This window comes from Glandiceps talaboti, chromosome 22 (genome assembly GCF_964340395.1).
Source record: "Glandiceps talaboti chromosome 22, keGlaTala1.1, whole genome shotgun sequence".
NCBI lineage: Eukaryota > Metazoa > Hemichordata > Enteropneusta > Spengelidae > Glandiceps > Glandiceps talaboti.
The window spans coordinates 4,618,230-4,639,732 of record NC_135570.1 but is presented as its reverse complement, the minus strand read 5'-3'; the positions used below and the strand labels follow the sequence as shown (position 1 = coordinate 4,639,732).

Sequence of the window (21,503 nt, the reverse complement as noted above, 5' to 3'; positions counted from 1 at the left end):
ATTAAGTGACACAGTCCGGAGATGGATTCCTTACTGATGGAATGAATATGGAAGTTGTGCCACTAGCTGTCTTTGATATCAAATTATTTCACATTTGATATCAAAATCTAGCTTTCCTTTTTTCTAAATAGAACTAAATTACATGCAAAAAATGACTTCCACTACACAGCTTTTAGCTTTTGAGAATTCCGTAAACCAGTAATGAGATGGATTCCTTACTGATGGAATGAATATGGAAGTTGTGCCACTAGCTGTCTATGGTATCAAATTATTTCACATTTGATCAAAATTTTGAGTTCCATTACTTCAAATCCTTGAGTTTAATAATCCTGACACTTTGTCTGAAATTCCAATTCAGATTATTATTATAATTATTATTATTATTATTATTATTATTATTATTACAATTTAACAACAGAAATTGATCTACAGATTAGTTATATATAAAAGATCAATTTTGAAATAAATGGAGAACAGATGTACATATCACCTCGATCCTTATACCACCCCTTTATATAAAAGATACTGTAAACCTAGATATTGTCACCACAATAAAAATTTTATGATTTTACAGTTTTCAGCTAGTTCCCAGACTAATGTTTACATATTTCTATATTAAAGCCAACATGTTTATATACAAGAGGGTATTTTAGCCATTACTTATTGTCATGTTTTTGTTTTCCATCAAAATAAGCGAAAATAAATTTTTAGCAAATGCTTCAGGCTACCGTACTCATACATGTAGTCAATAATCAAATTTGCACTATACATCTGAATACATAATTCTATACATGTATGTGAGCATATGGAACAACGATGAGTTCAGCTGTCACTAACTTGACAATGGTAAAAATAATGGCCTTGTACATTATTATATAAATGTACAATAAATGTACAATATCTATCAACACATAAAATTTGGCCTACCAACTGCTGTACATGTGCGTTTCATACTGTAAGTGAACAGTTACCTTAGTTGTAACGGTTGAAAACATTGTAAGCAAAGATAACTGTGCAACCATCACAATTACAACATGGTCAAAGTTATGCAGTTATCTATTTATAGCTTAGATTATTTTAGAAAAATTATAAATTCGTTTGGGCTCCTGTACTTACTTCTATGTTTCTCACTGTAATACATGATCGGTCGGTCGGTCGGTCGGTCGGTCGGTCGAAAAAAATATTCAATAAAAAATGTATTTGTACATGTTGATACTTTCAATTCATAATCGTACTATAACAGTCTGAATGACTTAGAAATGATAACTAAAGAGAGAAGGAAACTTTGAAATATTTATTTTATTAAAGTTATAAAATTTCAGCAATAATTTTCACTGAGATATGCACTTCTGGATTCACCATCGTATAATGATGTTGTGATTTTTTCCTAATCATACCATAGAGATGTCATTTTTTTTATTTTAGTGTTTATGGTTAAACTAAGAAAGTGGATTGAAACATTCAATTTTTAAATTCATCAAAAACAGGCAATGATTTAGGGATGTAACTAAGGACCGTTAGCAGCAAAAAAACAACCAACTACTCTGCAATTTTTTGTCAGCTACTTTTTCAAGAATTTGTAGAAAATCTTTGTTTCAACCACTAAATATCCACTGTTGGGCAGATTCAAGGCTCTCCTTTGTTGGTTTTACTGCCTTTTTTACAATTCTACATTCTACTTTTAAAATTAGTTACATTACAAACGATGCGTGAATTCATCCTATTTTGGAAAATATAAAAATATCTCTGGTAGGTAGGTGTTCAAATGTATCTACACTATCTTAATCTGTTATACAGTTGTATGCATAATACTCTTTATCTGTTATAAATATATTTAGACAAAAACAACATTGGGGATTAACTGTAATGTTTAATAATCCCCTATTAATATGCAGTATTCATATTTAAGGCGAATACAAATATAACTAATTTGCATATGTATACCAGTGATTACACAAGCACTGTGTTCCCATACAGCTTGTCTCTTAATTCTCCTTTAACCTTTGACCTATAATGAAAATGCATGTTCATCAGCCTGGTGTTATCTAAAACAAATATTCTCACAAAATAATTCTTCGTTAGAAACACAATCATTTGGAAGAAATCTTCTAGAATAGCATGGCATACTTTATTAGTTTGAAAAATAGTCACTCATCCTGCAGGTACTGATCAACATATCTAAGGGTGAGGTTTTTGTTTTTTTTGTTTCTCATCTCCAATGGAATAGTCAGGCGGGTCGGGCGGGCGAAATAAAAAAAAAGGGGGGGGGGGGGGGGCAAGAAAAAAAAATGTATTTTTTCAGTTCTATTCTCTGTCCTTTCTGTCCTGTTAGTCTCTATACAACTTCATTTCTCTTCTCTTTATCGACTTTATTGATTTCCTTGTTACAAGTCTCTTTCCTTCATTTTAGCAAGGTTGACAAGTCTGTAGAACAACTTTGTAAGAAGATGATTAAATACTTATCATCCTGATGGGTGTATATCTGTAGCCATGAACTATTGTGTGATTTTATCAGGAGTACTAATACATTCGTCCTATTAATCAAAGTGGCATTGCCATCGCTAACAATGTTTTCAAGTTATCCAATTTGAACTTTAGTGTGTAACTTTTTGAAACACGTACGTGATTGTCACTGATCAGTGTGCTAGATGAATTTTCATTTATATATATCATTACTTCTATGAAACATTTTTCTTCAGTGTGAACTTGTCAAAATAATCCACCAGATAACATGTCAAGCATTTCTAGAACTCAGAACCCCTTTGGGATTTACTGTTTAAAAGTAATTAAAAGTAATAATGTAAACATTGGAATGTCTTCAAAGGTCATGCATGTCATGGGTCATGAAACGGCTATGGAGTCGGTCATTTCCCAGATAATACAACTGATTTAAAGCTAAAAACTGGTCAAGAAATTTGGAATGCAGTATGACTTTTACCAATTTTAAGCATAATTTTGAAAATGATGGAAATATTCTGAGCTATTATTGCATTGCAACAAAATGTACCGCGTGACAGTATTAATTTTGAGCCCTGTCCCTCATCAAACCTCAACGGCTTCTGCCATGATGAAAGACACATGCTGCTCTGACGTAACAAAGGGGTTGGGTGGGTGGGTGGGTGAGAGGGGGGGGGGGTAGACAGCGGTGTTCTGCCAAGGTTTCCAACAAGTGGGGACACAGGCCCCTTAGTTCCAAAAAGTGGTGTCATTTGACAGGGAGTGGGGTCAATTATTATTGTTTATGAAATATTCATATAAATTATCTCAGACCACTATAGAGATACTGTGGTCTGAGATATTCCATTACGTATAGACCATTAACTAACAACATAAAAAAATTCCACTCATAATAACAGTTCCCAGTGCTAAAATTTATAATTCCTTTTTTTTCAGACAAGGACAATGACCAACTTCAAAATAAGTCACAGTGAACATATGATTGAATAAAAACTTTGAGAATTCCTAAACTTGTAACCACTTGTTTCATTTTTAAAATTGTTAGTACACTGCTGTGTTTATCATTCCCTCTTCAAATTCATTTCATTTTGAAGAAAAAAAATCCCTGACTTTAAAAAGTACCAAATGTGAACGAAAAACTTACAAATAATAGTCAAACAAACTTTAAAATAATTTATTTTTTATTAATTAACCGTTACTGGCTGTGTATCATGATTTGGTCCTGCTATATCAATGACAGCATAGTTACGTACCGTAAACTTGCAATGATACGGAAAGCTGACATTAGGTGTCCTTGAAACTCAGAACTTGAATCTTTAACTAAAACTATCAACAAAGTCAAAGTTGGGATGCTCTGTAAATATTACATTAATTTTTTTCTGATTTGCACAACAAGTTCGTTCTTCATGTCTGACCGGGCGCACATGCATCGGCCGTCTATAGTGGCCATGCCAGTGATTACGCATTGATTCAGTGCCCAACATTCACGTGTCACTAGCACTGTCAACATCATGCAACACGATCCCCTAACACAGCTTTTTCGGAATCAAAATACACATGTACTCATCTAATTTAACCCATCAACAAATGAAAATCACAACCTGTCCCATAAATTTGGTTCACGAAGGCTTCTGAGCTGTGGCATGGCAGATGTTCCGGTAGCAAGTTCAGTGTTTCGCACACGTCAGTGATTAGGTCAGAGGTCACGACAGTGACAGTAGACAAAACATGTGACGAGAGACGTCCATTTCGACGTCTCATCTAATCCCTCTAATGTTTTAATTTGTAGATTAAGTTTATCAAAGTTGATCTTTTTGTGGCATTTTTTATGTTAACAATAGAACTGCGCGTTGTCACTGTATCTTATATGATGTTTCACAGTCAGTATACTTCTTGTGGGATTCACGTCGAGTCAGAGCCTGGCCTGGTCCGGCCGTGGACTTAGATAATTTTGATGTCTGCCGTAAAATGAATGCGCCAAAGCGACGCAAGGTGGGAAAATTATTGCTTCATTTGTAATTTTAGGGGGCCAATGTCGCAAGGTCGTGGCCTCGGCAGAACTGGCCTAAGACGCCATGGGGAACCTTACAATTTTGCTGTGCTCAGGGGTCGGTCGGAAATAAAAAAACTTTTTTTTTTCTAATGTCGGAGCTGCAAATTAGGGTCGGTCGGGAGATGAGAAACAGAAAAATAAAAAGGGCCGCCCTAAGACTCAATAGTAATCATCTCCATAGATTTCATAATTAAGTTACTTAGTAACTGTTATTTTTACATAAAAACATTCAAAAGGACAAAATCTTAATTAAAATGTTCACATTATTGTAAAATTTATACTGTTATTTTCACATACCATGTAAAAATTCAAAACAAAACAAAAAATTTGACTGTCTCAATGCAGTGTTATTGTATAATCTAAACCTCATTCTGATCTGTTCTATTATTAATTTAGTAATTCAAATATCATTTTGAAGACTGCAATAATCAAACATATTAATTTGCTTTTTAAATTCTTTAATCAGAAAACAGTCAATAGCCCATGGTAGTACATCCCTGGCAATGCTGATGAGACTTACGTGAAAGTTTGCTTCTAAATGTTTGGACTCTGATTAGAAATTCTCATTACCGGGGGTAGTAGCAATTCTATGGCATTGCAGAGTGGTCATTTTTATAAAATATTGATTTTGTTACTAATACTACTTATGAAAAACATGAAATTGTACCAAAAAAAATTAAAAAGCTGTTGAATAAAACATCTTTTTAGTAATTAGACACTCTGCAGTTCAATAAGTTGTATACTAAGATTATATAAATCTAAGCTTGGTTTGAAATTCAATAATCTGAAAGAATGTCGATTTCCTTGAAAGCAAGATACTAAGTCCAAAATTTATTTTATTCATTCAAAAGTATACACAGTCCTTATAGTTATTCATACTCCTTATATGGTCATTCATCATCCTTATATAGTCATTCATCAGCCTTATAAAGTCATTCATTGTCCTTATATGGTCATTCATTGTCTTTATATGGTCATTCATCATCCCTATATAGTCATCCATTGTCCTCATTGAGTCTTTCTCCTAATATGGTCCTTATTTAGTCTTTCTCCTAATATGGTCATCCTTGTTGAACAATGAAGTTTTCATATTGCAACATCTTAAAATTTGAATTCAGGGAAATTGACTTAGTACAGAGCACATATGTTATACCTTCAAATGTAAGACCAGAGTGTTGCTGTAACGACATACCCAATATCATGAATAATACATACAATAAACAAGACCTGTAGTGCGGTCTGCTCCATTTCACAGTGCAATGAAATATAGTAACGGGTCACCAGGGACACATTCCCAAGTAGATGATTCAATAACTTCAATTGTATCATTTCACCAGTTGAAAACAAATACATAAATACTTAGCTAACAATAGTAAATAGTGAATGGCACTACTCACATTTATCTGAAATGATAATCATCAAGGATGACCTTATTAGGAGAATGAAATACTAAATAAGGATGCTGAATGACCATATAAGGAGAGAGAATGATGACAAGGATGATGAAAGACTATATATGGATGCATGACCTTATAAGGATGATGCATGACCTAATAAGGATGAAAAATGACTTAAATGTAGTAGCTATGACACACATTATACAGAGAATATTTTCCTCCCTCACATTTATATTTTTGATTGCTTTGATTTTTGGAAGTCTAGATTAAAGGTTTAAAATCATTTGTGTGTGCAATTTTTATTAATCAAAAGATCTGTAAACTTTTGAACGAGACTTGTAACATTGTTGTCTGATAAAACAGAACAGGGAGTCCCTCCTTGTTGTAGATCTATATACTGACAATTACTGTACTACTGGGTATGGTCAATTTTCTCTTTGCAGATACTTAATCAGTAACACCTTCCAACATGGAAATCTGTGATTGTAGGTTTATTAAATATTTCTGTTAGCAATATTACATCAAATCTTATTAGCATGGAAGCAAGTCCTTGAGTTAGTTGTAACATGATAATTTAATGTTATCAAAACTTATTCCCGTTCCCATTCATTTTCTTAATGAAATTAAATATAACAAATTTAATTAACTCTATGATTTCATGTATGAATCATGTTCTTTGACTAAAACAAAATTCCAAGTGAAAACAATTTTCCAATATATTTCGTCAAATTTTTTCATCTGATAATGCATATTTTTTTAATTTTCCCAAAATAAAAAAAAATAAAAATGAAAATGAAATAAATGTTGATGAATTTACAGCATTTGCTAAGGTTTAGGAGTCCCAGTAAGAGGGCGTGATAAAAGGAAAAAAATAGATTTTAACATCTCGCAGGGCTGGAAATTAACAGTATTCCCGTGTCCACAGACTACCAATTCTTGTCATGGGACTACCATAATTTGTAGCTGTAGTCCACTCAGGCTACCACTGATTATGTGATGATTTAAAGGATGGAAGATTTACAGACATAAAAGTATTTTAATAACAAACATTTTTCCAATAGAACTTAGAAGAACTCTGTTTTCAGTTCAAGAATGTAGGACTATTGGACACCATCCTTGGGGTACCATTTCTGAAATTGGTAACCCACAAGGACTATTAAAGAAAAAAGTTAAGTCCTGCTTTGTGATATAGTTATGGAGGGGAAATTCCCTACACAACTTAAGTACATTTTATGTATACTTCAAATACTCCCTCCTAAACAACAACTGTTTATTTAAGTCTTTAGCCAATTTTACAACGATCAGAAGAATGTCTGGTTATACAGCCATACAAAATCCACACTATAACTTTATTTATGAACAAACTGACTTTAGCACTGCATAGTTGGGCAAAGCAGTTTGGTAACTGTGAGACTCTGTTTTCTGATTTTGGTAACTAAAAAATTATGTTAGGATGTAATTTTTGTATCATATCTCAACACATGTTGAGATCTCTACCAGTCATTATTTGTCATCATTTTCATACTGCCATCATTGATTGGCTTAGATTGCATGATACAGACTAGTGACCCAAAGTGACCTTAATTAGCATAGAGCCAGACACTTTCGTATTCTATTTTCCCTAGGGCACTAGTCGTGTAGCATGGGAGTTTTTTCAGTAACTCGCTTTGACTATGGAAAGAATATATGTCTGAGAACATTATATGTTATAAAGATTTATACAGATTTCCTGCCCTTATTCAGACACAGGTAGGTATTTTGGAATTTTAGTTTTATTTTATAAAAAATACTTCGACGCAAAGATACTCATCAGTCAAAATACTTCCATGATAGTTTGATGAGGTGTAAAAGAAATAAATATAAATGAAGACAATTATAGTTAAGTAGACGAACACGTTACGCAGTATGTACTTTTAAATTTTATACAAAAAGACCTGGTTTCTCTCTAGAAAATGTTTTTTTAAAGTGACCACAGACGAGACTAAGGCAATGAAGGTGTACATGGAAATTAGAAGTAAATTGTTACCACTTTACATGCAAAAAAAATGTTTAGGATTGGGGGCTTAAAGTAGAGTCTGTTGGGTGATCAGAAACTCACATTTTTTTATTATTTGGCCTAACCATGTAATAACCTCATCATCTACCTACATTTTCATGTCATTTTAATTATTCATGCAGAAATAACATATTGCAATTAAAAAATATGCTGGCATGAATGATCAAGAGTTGTACGCAAAAATAAACTAGTCTAAGGCGGTGGTAGGTGTTTGACTTATGCAATATTGTTTCTTTTCAATTTCCCCTCAAGGAAAAAAGACACAAAACGTGTACATCTCAGCATGAGTAATTTGAGAATTATGTCTTACATAAATTAATTAAAGTAATAAAGGTAAAATTTTCCACCAAATGGGCATTTTCTAATGTAACTTGACCTTGACCTTGAGTAGCAACATTATGGAGTACACTTTTTCAAGTGAATTTTTTTTTCTCACCTAAAGACATTCAAAACGTCCCCCTGTCATTTAGAGCTAAGACAAAATTAAATAGTTACTTGAATGGTTTGATAAGGTTGAAAATATAAATGGTTATGCAAAAAAAAAAAATAATTTCTGTTACATAAATTTTGATATAATAGTTATCATACCATGTCTGGCAAGCCATATAGTCAAAAAGTATAATTCTTTTTCTGGTTGTATTTTTCTGTGTTACAGATTATTTTAATCATTTATTTGTAGTTTTTCAAAGGAATCCACACTTATATTTATAATCAAGCAGTGACACACAAAAAATACCAAAATACAGCTAGAAAAAATGTTGTCTCTGTTTTGCAACATTTTCTCAGAACGTTAGTTATTTTTATTTTTATTTATTTTTTGTGAGTGCAATTGTAGGGTTTAAATAGGTCATAGACATTTACTATAGTGAACACTTGTCTTTGCGTGTTCGATAAGGAGTTTGAGTCCTACTAATGTATCAATACATAATGAATATAGTTAAACTACACAGAAGGTCCTTAACGGTATCAATGGTTACAGACGAAGTAGTTAAAAAGTGAAGAACTGGAAGGCTTCTTAAGTTGATGTGAGTAGACAGTCACTTTATACAGTAGTCATTTTTAATTTGAATGATTATCCCCTAGTGGTTTGATTTAACTTACTTCATAGAGGACATTTACTTCTCTTTATTGAATCAGAGTAATCTGTCTGATGGGACCTTTAATGTACTCCATGCCTGTATTCAGATTCATGGTAATTTTTTTGTGGTGGCGATTTGTGTTTATTTTAATAAATTTATTATATTTTGTTTTTGTTGATGAGTTTCTGTTGTTTGTTATTATCAACTTTTTTTTTCTTTTGCTTTTTTTAATTTGGTTTTTCTTTGTTGTTGCTTTTTGTTTTTGTTTTGTTTGGTTTAGTTTGCTGGGTTTTTTGGGTTTTTTGGGGTTTTTTGGGGGGTTTTTTGTTGTTGTTTTTTTTTGGGGGGGGGTTGTTGTTTATTTTTGTTTGTTGTTTTTTGGGGGGTTTTTTGGGGGGGCGACAATCTTTGTTTCTTTCCTTTAGTTCTAAATAGTCCAAGCACTGTAAATAAATGTATTTTGGCTTTATTTTAGCTTTTATTTACTTAGCTAACAACAACTACGCTCCAAAGTGAATCAGTATGAAAATGAAACCACTTTCACTGGTAAATTCTGAGTATGTAATAATTACAGATTGATGTAATGTCAATCAAAACATTAACTTACAAAAGTGACGTGGTAATAAGTACATCGTAGACAAATATTGATTGTCAGTTAAAATAAAGTGGTGGCAATATGCTGAAAATTGTATTTCCCCTAAAATGCTTGTGCACCAAATTAAGTACATTCACAGTAATTATCAACTTAGAGCGATGCAGATACTTTTCACCCAAAACATTTCAGAATTTGGTGGTGTGAGCTTTTATTTCATGATTTAATTATCAGCTTTTTTTATTTTATTTAACAGTATTCTTGTGTTTTTGTCTTAACTCTTTTATGGAGTGAAATTTTGAGTCAAACTTTAGAAATCTTGACCAAAATTATTCATCAGGTTGGTAGATCAAAAAAAAAATATCTTTTTAAAAAAAAAACTTTGCTCTGCTTGTAAATTAGAGCCCTTGTAATATAATTTAGAACTCCTGCAGATCATGGAAGCTTACCTAGCCATACCTGTGTACTATTGTAAATACACGCTCACAAATCATGCAAGAAAATCAAGCTACATCTCTGACGGTCTTCACAAAAAATCTGAAACGTGTATTTTGGTTGAATGTTAGACCAATCAGTGTTACAGAGGTAACAAAATTCATGTACATACCTGCAGCATAAGTAGTTCTGATCGACAGAAAAGTAAATAAAATTCCATAAATTGTTAACAGGGACCACTGTTTCCTTCGGTAAATCCAAAACTTTTCTCTAGTAGCCATCGCTGGCATCAATTTTTCCCCAGCCTGTCGCGAGAGATTGACTTCCGGGTATTTTTCCTCGTTTTCTCAACTACACTGTCTACAGTCACCTTTTTTCGTTGATCCCCATGTACGAAAATCTGCGTGAGAAATTAAAAGTACGTTTGTGTTTTCAATGAAGGATACAGTACTTTGTGTCAAATCACAAAAGGTCGCTATGTTGTCGGTACAAATCTACATTTGAAAGAGAGTTGTCCCATGACGACCTTCTTCAACTCGAACAAAGAGAGAAAGTCACGTCAAATTCCTGATTCATTTCGCACGGTGTTTTGGACAAGGGCCACGATGGAGAAGATAGCATGTGTACGTGTGCGCACACCGCATACAATATTTCTACCAATTGACTTTAAACGAAAAGTATGACATTAAATTGTGTAATCAAACGTAAGTGTTTCGTTGATTAAAGAGAGTACAAATAATTGACAACAAGTCTAACACTTCGGGGACACTGAAAATAAATAGGTATAAAGCGTAATGAATATTTCAACCAAATGGACCTTCGCAGTGTGGTGGACCACCAGCTGCTCTCTCTAACAGGTTTCCCTTCTGTACGTCAGAAAATTTGGACGTTATCAACATCACTTCATCAAATTCCTACTACTTCAAATAAAAGCCTCTAGCTCTCGACTACATTTCTATCAGAACATAAAATTTTACGGACGTAGTTGACACAATTCACACCAAATTCGTTCATTGGAAAATAGTACCATTCAGTTCTTGTATCCAATATGTAAATGAATGGTTCTCACCTGCAGTGGCCTATGCTACTTCAACGGAAGATACTCACTACCAACATACACAGTTCGGGATTCAGTCTTCTAATTTCTCAATGTAACGACGCTTCGGGGCTTAATCATGCACACCATGGGTGAAAAACTACTTGAATTCGTATATTCGTGTCCAGTTCGATGATAAAACTGACTGAGGCACACCCATGTCAACAGACGTCCACACCCTCATTACTCCGTACAGGACAGCCAACAATAGAAAGTGGAATCAACTATTTTTAACAAGGGTGTGACGCACGTTTCAACCCAAGGACACCGCAGAGTTACATCGTTGCAACAAGTGTGAGTATTAATCTAAAGCATCGCCAGAAGACATTCATTCATGATATTTCCCAAACGTTTACATATACTACTACACATTTACTGCAAAATTTCCCACAGAACATTACAGATAATAAAGTACATATCAAATTATCGGATTGGTCCCGAAAGCTAAATAGAAATCATGTTGTCCTAAACCGACTGAATTGAATGCGATATTAAACTTTCAGCTGTGCATCTGCCTTTATTTCGTATGAGTAGCACTTGTCAAGTACAAACAAGGCAAAATAATGTCGAAAACAAACGTATTACATGATGAACACTTGAAGAAAAAAGAGCTTTTGAAATGTAAGAGTCTAATGATATGTTGTATTTTTTTAATAATACCCTCAACAATGTTACCGGTACATCAGTAGTATAGCGAACACTTTTATATACAGCGCACGTTATTTTGTTTTTTAAACGAAAGAATTTTTTGTGCTAGACGCATGCTACCAATTGAGACCGTCCTTAAAATGACACAATTTTGGTAAATGTGCAAAAGATAAAAATGTTTTTCATAATTGTAAATGTACTAAAGCATTTAATAAAAATGTATACCACGGCAAATAATTTTGTGATTCCGAAAGAACTTGTTAGACTTACTGCTCTTCAAAAAAAAGCCTTTGAAACAAATGCCGAAAAGATAGGAAATTGGCCTTATGTTGACGAAGGTAAATTTACTGACGTGAGATGGCGCTCCTTATTAAGAATTCGCCACACTGCCTAAATGCGATATCGCGTAGATCAATGCATATTTCTCTTTTTTGTAAAAATGCTTTTCATGGGTTTAAGTCTTTTGGCATGCGGGGATCTCGAAAGAGAGGGATATGATGATGGTGACCGGTGGTGGTGGTGGTGCATGGTGGTGGTGGTGGTGGTAATGCTTGCTGCATTAACGGTGATAAACTAGAATGAATGATATTTCAAACAGTTCGACTTTTACTATTTCACACTTTCCATGATTCAAATAATGCCCAATCATGGTAAAAGTACCATACTATGTTACTCCATCCCTTTCAAATAGTATCAGCTATGGTTACATATGTTTCACTACTTAAAGTATAACACATGAAAAAAACCACAAAAAACGTAGAAACTCACCTTACTTCCTATGTACGTATGGTATACATATGGATAGACCAATGCTTTCAACATATACTTGAATTAATTGTGGGTCAAATATTGACAATCTCGTCTCTCATGAGCTTTTCTGTTTGCCGAATTTGCCGACAATCAAACGGAATTAATAATAGATGTGGCATTTTATTTTTGCTCATTAGCAACCGTCATAAATTCATAAAGGTAAAAGCAAAGGAGTGGCAGTGATGTTTTCTAGTGTACTGTATGTCATGTAATGAAATAATGAACCATTCTGATATTGGCTATTGGCAATATTGATAGTCAATTGTTTATACAGCAAGAGGTGAGTTTGAACGATCATATTTTGTATATTTCTTCTCCAAGAAATTAGTATATTTTTCTCTGATATTATCATAAATGATGATCAAATCTCGAGCCAGTGTTCAAATTTCCATGTATTTACTATTTGTCATGAAAGCCAAGTTCTGTACAAAATTCTAAATTGCACAAAGTAAACAAGTTTGACCAGGAGTCACCCTAAAGTCAATGTCCAGGTTAAAGGGGAACGCCACTCCAGGAAGTGAAGTCAGGTTTCTTTGCTATGGACCATTGCATCATGGTAATCAGCAGAAATAATGTAGTCAAGTTGCACACTGAATATTCATGAGAGATGTTTTACACTGTTAGGGTATAGGCACTCAGGACTCATGTATATTCAGTGTGCAACTTGAATACATTATTCCTGTTGAATTTTCTTTGTTATTTCACTAGATTGAAATAAAATGGGGTGTATTGGGTTATGTAAACATAGAATTAAGTACAGTGGCCCTAAAAAGAACAAATATATTCATCCATTCCTTACATCAAATACATAAGACATAGTATTTCGAACGTGATTTGATCTTTTATTTGATCAGATTTTACAGATATTGTACTTGACAAAAGTATCAAAATTTCCAAGAGTTTATCTTATGTAAATTGAAAACAAAAACTGTTAAAAATAAACAAACATATTCTTAATGCATAGATAAATAGTCGACACACAGAAAAGCACTTTCTCTCAAAATGTGTTTTGTTAATAATAGCTATGAAAGTTCCTTGTTCCAACATTTGATTAGTTAACTGTGTTATGTCTTAGCAATATTGTTTTAGAGTGGTGCATGGTGGGAATCTCCTTAAAGTGAATATACTTTGAAGTATTTGCCTATATCATGTTTTCAAGACATTACTGTATTACTTATAGATAAAATACACCTCTCATTGACGTGTACAATATGTCTCATTATTGGTATCTTAACAATTTTAGTGAATATATTGTTGGTTGTCTGATTGAAAAATAATACCCCAGTTTCAGCTACCAGTGATTCTTGTTTATCAAAAGTGACTTTTTATTAAATGGGACTCTTTTTGTGTGTTTTCCACCTTAGTAGTTTTTATCACTTTGTAGCGTTTGTACCTATGAACTTTTATAGGATATATGGTGCTTTACAAGTGCTATGATTATTATTATATCATTATTATTATTATTATTATTATTATTATTAGAGCTAGTGCAGTTTTAATGGATTTAATTATTCTAGTTGATGTATCTGAAGTTGTAAACTGTCTCCTGATAATTGTTTTCCCTGTGAGACTTCCACAATGCTAGAGAAATTGCACTTAAAAATTGTGAAGAAATTGAACAGCGCCCTCAACATGTGGTAAACACATTGAACAGCGCCCTCAACATACAATCTGATAAAATAACCCCAAGATGTACAATGTAACATGTTATTCTACACTGACCAATTCAAAGTGTTCAATCTTGCAATACACCTGTATGAAATGATATGTGTTTATTAGTAATAGAACTTTCTAAAAAGAAACCCTTTTTTACTATACTGACCACTTGAATATAACGATGGACGATCGCATAATGTCACACAATCTCAATATTCAAACAAATGTTGTTCATTAGGGGGGGATAGGGTCTGGCATCATTGCAATTTCTGAACTTCGCTTTCACACTTCTAACCAAACTTCAAAAACTTTCACTCCTTCAATGATATAAACAGGATCTGTATTTACTACTGAGATGTTGATAAGTTGATTAAAATTTACTTCAAATGTGATATACAGTGCTGGGTTTCCTGTAACATTTTAATGTGTTTACCATCATGTTTTTACATTTCATCAATCGTTGTTGTGTGACTGCTACAATTTTCACCATGGTTTACATCGTATATAAATGTGTCAATGTGAACAATTGTTTAGGGGAGGGGGGATTCTGGGGTTTTGTCCTAAAGAAACGAAGTTCGTTTATTAAGAGCTTGTGTGACATTGTCAGATCGTCCCTTAGGTAACCTCATTGAGAATACAAGGCAATCAATTCAAAGTCTCGTCTACCAACTCTCGCAACCTACAAGACTACACTCAAAATCTCTGTTCTCATTGCCTCAGTGACAGTTAAGTACCTCAACCTTGTTTCTAAGTCTGTTATAAAAATCTTACTGGTTCAAAAAAATTGTTAGTATTTCTGAGTAAATAAGACCAGTGCCAGAAAAACGTGAGTCTAACAGTCAGACTCACAATATTTTGGTTTTTTAAGCTATTTATGTTAACAAAGAATGCACCTACAAAATAAACTCTTTGAACTTTTACTGTTACTTTGTTCAAGAATGCTCCAACCTATTCTCAGTTCAAATCAATAACAAATCTGGGGTCACTATGCAAAGTTTTGAGATTAAGGTCACAAAGATATCAAACTGTATTCATCCAATATGGCCGCCAAATCCAATATGGCTGCTGAATACCGTGTAAACTCTAGCAAACTGTATTCATCCAATATGGCCACCAAATCCAATATGGCTGCTGAATACCGTGTAAACTCTAGCAAACTGGGGCGCGTTCGGTAGTCAAAACATTTTGTCATTGTCTGGCCAGGGCGCCCTGGCCCTGCGCCGAACTGTACCTTGCATGTTGCGCGTGAAAAACTAAAGATGGCGGCACATTCAAACAGAAGATTGTCGCATGTTGTGTACATTCAGCACTCATCATTGAAAAGACGATGCACATAGTTAAATCACACCTTTGCAGTACTGTCAGGATGCTAGAATGCCTAAAAAAGGCCTGTTATTTATGCATACACTATTTTCACACTAACGAAGTGATCTTTGACCTGTGACCTGACCCCAAGTTTATCTTGAATCGCTCAATGTACGTCAAATCGACCGTACCATTATCCCGACGGGTATTCGTATTTCTAAATACCGTTGCCAATTGTAAATGACCAATTCCATGAACTTTTTTGCAGTGCTGAATCAAACCTAATGTTCACTAAGTAATCCTACACAAAAACGCAAGTTCGCCGATGAAGTGAGAATTCGTGGCCGCCATCTTGGCTTTTGGCGAGTCACCTCACTCTTCCGCCTTCCTTCGTCCCGGGTCGCCCGCGATAAACTATGACAATTAGTCGTTCGGGAACAAAACGTTTTGAAACGTCCGCGGGCGCTTTGTCTACCGAACGCGCCCCTGTATTCATCCAATATGGCCACCAAATCCAATATGGCTGCTGAATACTGTGTAAACTCTAGCAAACTGTATTCATCCAATATGGCTGCTGAATACTGTGTAAACTCTAGAGTAAATAACTCAAAAACTGTAATACACAGACTCCATTCAACAGTCTACCCCATACTATATTATCAGATGTAAACTTTCCTCTCAGACATTAAAGGGGCGCAAGCTGAGTTTGTACATATTTTGATGTAGTTTTTGTTTCATATTTAAAAGATATTCACAGTATTCTACTACTGAATCATACTTAAGCATCACTTGTAATGATATTAAGATATAACATATAAACGATCCGATGATGTAATTTAAATACAGTATCAACAAATGTTCATGAAATCCCTACTATGCAATCAACTATTCTAACAATGTCAGAAGACAATCATAATCTTATAGAAGACATACATTGACATTAACATTATACTGGAATGTGGTTTATGTAATATTTTTACTTGAGCAAAAAGCTTATAAACCCTGCTAGTGCCACTTTGACCTTGACTTTGAAAAATAACCTCCAAATTTCTTTTATTGTTCCAAAGGGTAAAGGAACAAACTTCCATATGGCAAACTTTGGCGTGAACTGAAGAACTTAGATTTTCAAAGAAATTTGTCCCTGAGGTGCATTCTACCTTACAGCATAAGAATACAATTTCTAGACACAACATTACAATTTTGTGTATAACTACTGACTTCGGCTTACAGATTATTTTTCTATAAAATATATCTGTATAAAATCTCACGTTAGTCTGATTTTTAACTGATTTTTTCTTCAAAATTATCATTAATTAATTTTAAAAATTGCGTAAAGTTTACAAGATTCCCCTCTTTAAAATTGTCAGCTGGGTTTTAGAAACCTTCAAAAAATGAAAAAAGTACTGCAGTATGGCATCTCTCATTTGTGCATTTCTCTCCAACCAGTATCTTGGTGGTAGGAGGTCAAAGGTTATATTTTGAATAAATTTGAATACTTTAACCAGGTCGAGCTTTGTCTGGTACATTTTGTAGTATGGCTTCCTGCATGGCATCCATTACACCTGGTATACCCACAATGCCATGCAAGACATCACTCACTCCTTCCCTGTTGATAAAGAAAACAGAAAAACATAATTTTTAAAAACTTGGATCTTTTTCAAGTGTTTGAAATGAACCATCATGAGAATGATAGATAAGAGATTACTGTATGGTCAAACATGAAATATACCATAAATTTATGATTCTGTCCAATCTGATTAAAATCTGATGTAGTGAACTTGGCATGATTTCTTCATTTACCTCCAGTTCCTACTTTTATTGTCATTTTGGTTTTTTGTTCTGTGAGTGACTGACTTGTTCCTACATGTGACACAATAATTTAGGAGTTCATGTTCAAATTGTGTACTTACGAGTAGCCAATTAGAATCCATCTTACAATATAACACGAGATGATCTAATTTGGGAAGCACCAAACAATAACAATAACATCATTGCCTGCATTTTGTGCTTGAGCTATTTTGAACAGAGCATTCTGAGATACTGTACCCATAAGTTTCAGCATAAGAAGCGTTCTCATTGGTTGAGTAAATCCAATCAGTGTTCAGGATTGGAACGTGAACTCCTATGGTATTGTGTCATATGTAGGAATGAGGTGCGCATTCACTCACAGAACAAAAACGAATAAATTACAATAAAGAAGAAAACACGGGTAAATAAAGAACTGGTGCCAAGTTCACTACCACTACTGTTTTTTTCCATACATTGTGTTCATGGCCTCATTCATAGCCATATAATTAGTGGCCTTGACCAAATTTTAACCCTCAGTTTGCCAAATCAGGGGTACCCTCTTGCGATGCTTACCTGCTGGAACTTCACTAACTGGAATATGACGTATTGAATGATATGGTATGTGTGACCAATGCTAATTTAAATATTGACCCAATGATCTATAAAGCATACTGCACACCAGCCATTCAATACGACAATAAATAGACCACATCTGCGGGCAATCTTGCTGTTCAAAACTATTCCAATGATTACCGATTGGCAGAGGCTATTCACGCAGCGGCTGGGCGGCAAATAACAGCATTTTTGGTACTGCTTGCCCAGCGGTTGGGCATATAGTATGAGAGATTGAATGGAATATATACTGTAAGCACCATAAACAGGCTAAGTCTGAACATTACAGATTTAAGAGTTCCCTTCAATGACATGAAATTTGTACTGAACCTCTTTGTATATGGCCATCATCACGTCTTCCATGTTGCTAAACTCAACTTTTGCAGAAGCAGATATGTGCGATGTGTTGGCTGGAGTTCTCAGAGCGTATGTTTTCAAAGCTACGTTCCATTGATGTAGTAACTAATCAATATATACAATGTCAGGTTTGGTAGTATAGAATATTCTTTTTAACAAGGCATGAAGGAACAACAATCTAAAGACTTGCCGTTACGGAAGGCATTCATAAACATTTGTTATTGTACATATAATAACAAACTTTTTATTTTTTTGTAATTTATTGAGTTACAAACATGGCCACTAACCAGAAGGTTAATGTTGTAAAGTTATAATTTTTGTCCACTAAAATACACTCCACTTACATTAAGTTATCCAACTCACCGTAGTAATGCTGATGTCACTGTGTCTGTTGAATGTGATAAGAGATAAAGTACCACTCGTAGACCTTGATAACGGATATTTACCACAGGTGACTAAAAGTAAATATAACAAAAAAAATATAATTTCCATAAAATAAGCAAAAATATAACAATAATACTAATGGTACACATTTATAGAGTTCCTTCTACAATGGACGTTGTGATCATAGTACTAAACCACTTGCCTCTTACCACTGCGGTCGGGGTTCGAACCCCATTCAGGGTTCGATTAAATTTACCACGCTGTAAGTAAGAAGAGTGTCGTTCAGTTTGACTCTACCGAACAACGCAGGTTTTCCCCGGGTACTCCGGTTTCCTCCTGCATTAACACTGAAACCATGAGGGATGGCCCTCACTGGACTTCTTGGGAGACAAGTGTTTAAATGCTTAAAGAACTATCCAGTATAAATAAAGATTATTATTATTATTATTATTATTTCCCATAGCACAGACCAATATCAGGACTATATAACTTCCTAAACTTTCTGGTGATACATGTAGCTACCTTTGTCGTACCAGATCCAGAATTGTACACCTGGGTTTACTGGGTCACAATTCTTGGTACCTGCAATAGCTTTGAACCTCATGCTAGAGGGTAAAAAGACAACTTGAAGATTGACTTATTGTCATGCATGCCTCTACTAATGCATGTGAAGCAGAAATTATTGTGTCAACCAAGAAATCAACTCTTTTTTTCATCTGTAGAATAACTTTTTTATGCTGATAACCAAAAAACACTTGATGGGGGGTAAAGTCAACTCCTTCGACAATTCATGACTTTACTCGTGACTTCAGAAAACACTGACGAAGCCATGGTGGATACATGGTGAATGCTTTGGTGAGCTACTTGAAAATTTTGGAACAAAACAAAGTTAAATATATGAACTTAGACTGAACGTTTGCACAGATGAGCTTACATCATACCATTCACAACTTACCTTTAACAGTGTTGTAATGATGTTATTCACATGCTGGAGCTGAAGAGATAATAACAAGTCTTCATATATGATACAGGCCCCTCAAATACATTACTTCTATGTATACTACAAAGTATATGTGATATGAAGGACATGGCTGCATTTGATAACTGACCATAAATATCGAAGTTAAGGTCAAGGAGGAATGTCTTAAAAGAAACTTTACAACCTATAATATGGTGTAGACACTTGAACAGAGTTTCTGAGTATTACAGTTGTTGAGTTATATAGTAAATATTGATATTTAACTATAAATATGGCTGTCATTTGCTCACATTTGCATATGTCATAAAACAAAGTGATGTGCATATGTTCCATACAATATGTCACCTTTGTGCCAGGTTTGAAAGAAATCGGATATTGCATGTCTGAGAAATGACGTATTACAGATGGTCCCACGGATGGATGGAAGGACTGCACCCACCGTGTTAGATACTAAGCATATATGTGTCAAATTTTTAATGTTTATCAACATGCCTATCCAGCCCTGTTGTTGTCTGTGCAATCACAGACCCTCCACCAACATTGGTGGAGGGTCTACGGTGCAATATACACCATCATTTCACTGTTGCTATTGGAATAGACATAGTTGCTAGGTGAATATATATTAATTTAGCATGTTTATCCACTTATCTACCCATCCCTCTTGTTATCTTTGCAATTTACACCAAGATTTCACTGTTGGCATGGTCACTTGAAGAAGTTAATACAAGCGATATTATTCTGGAGACATAATTTAGAAGGTGTTTTTAACTTACAAGGGCTGGAGTATGTATTTTATACTTGGAGAAGTTGGCAATGGCTCTGGAGACATGCTTGATAACGTCATTCTGTGAGGGATAATTCTCCAGCATGTCACATACACAGTTCAGATAATCTTGCAATGATCCCTAAATAAATGAAGAGGTTAACGCTATGGGAAAAATACATTCATACTGTAGAAATATTTTTGAATATCACATCCTGCTAACCAAACATGGAATATGTCAAGAAGACAATGCCCAAATATGGAAAATGTAGGATTTACAATGACTGAATATGGAAAATGTAGGATTGACAATGACCAAATATGGAATTTTGCAAGTAGACAATGTCCAAATATGGAATGTGGTAAGAAAATAAAGCCCAAATGAGTAATATGGCAGGACAATGTCCAAATATGGAATGGAATGTTGACAATGACTAAATATGGAATATGAAAGGTAGTCAATACCCAAAATGTGTAATTTGGCCAGTAGACTATGACCAAATATGGAATGACTGGTAGTCAATGTCCAAATATGGTATATGGCCAGTTGGGAAATCTTTATCAGCTTCTTGAGCTGCAGCCAAGACTTTAGTGGCAATTTAAACTGTAATACAAGTATGTGCAATATGCTAAATTTCCAGAAAATAAAATTCTGAACATTCATGAATTTCCCCCTTTCCCTTTAAATTGTATATTCACTGATCATTATTTTGGTTAAATATGGGTGTCAATGTATTTTTATTGCACTGGGTAACTTTGAATACATATACTATCCATAGATACTGTCACTCTAAATCTTGTGATACAGCGCCACCAACGGCCATCGTGATAAATTCCTTTGTTTGGTCAGTAACCATGTCACATGTAAATCCTAGAGAAACCAACCTGATTCTGTTCTTGAAGTGTGGCAAGATTAGCAAGCAGACAGGCAGCATTACAAAGGACTTGTGTATTCTTAGGTTTTCGATTCACAGCCTGGATAAACCGCTTACCAGAAGAAAGATCTTCCTTTGAGAGGGAAATAAATAAAGACTTG

The 21,503-nt window shown here is 34.3% G+C and overlaps 2 protein-coding genes across 2 annotated transcripts in view; both read right to left on the bottom strand.

Moving 5' to 3' along the window:
- LOC144452437 (cadherin-23-like) overlaps positions 1 to 11,340 on the bottom strand; it is a 135,248-nt gene extending 123,908 nt beyond the window's left edge. Inside the window, exons 1-2 of the mRNA XM_078143530.1 lie at positions 11,139 to 11,340; positions 10,242 to 10,469 (exon numbers count right to left, since the gene is read on the bottom strand). Of these exons, the coding sequence (XP_077999656.1) occupies positions 10,242 to 10,359 (118 nt within the window). The 5' untranslated portion in view covers positions 10,360 to 10,469; positions 11,139 to 11,340. The remainder of the gene's footprint in view (positions 1 to 10,241; positions 10,470 to 11,138) is intronic.
- Positions 11,341 to 14,116: 2,776 nt separating this feature from the next.
- LOC144451938 (uncharacterized) overlaps positions 14,117 to 21,503 on the bottom strand; it is a 28,601-nt gene continuing 21,214 nt past the window's right edge. The window contains exons 8-12 of the mRNA XM_078142857.1: positions 21,353 to 21,475; positions 20,478 to 20,609; positions 19,681 to 19,719; positions 18,705 to 18,796; positions 14,117 to 17,190 (exon numbers count right to left, since the gene is read on the bottom strand). Coding sequence (XP_077998983.1) covers positions 17,082 to 17,190; positions 18,705 to 18,796; positions 19,681 to 19,719; positions 20,478 to 20,609; positions 21,353 to 21,475 — 495 coding nt within the window. The 3' untranslated portion in view covers positions 14,117 to 17,081. The remainder of the gene's footprint in view (positions 17,191 to 18,704; positions 18,797 to 19,680; positions 19,720 to 20,477; positions 20,610 to 21,352; positions 21,476 to 21,503) is intronic.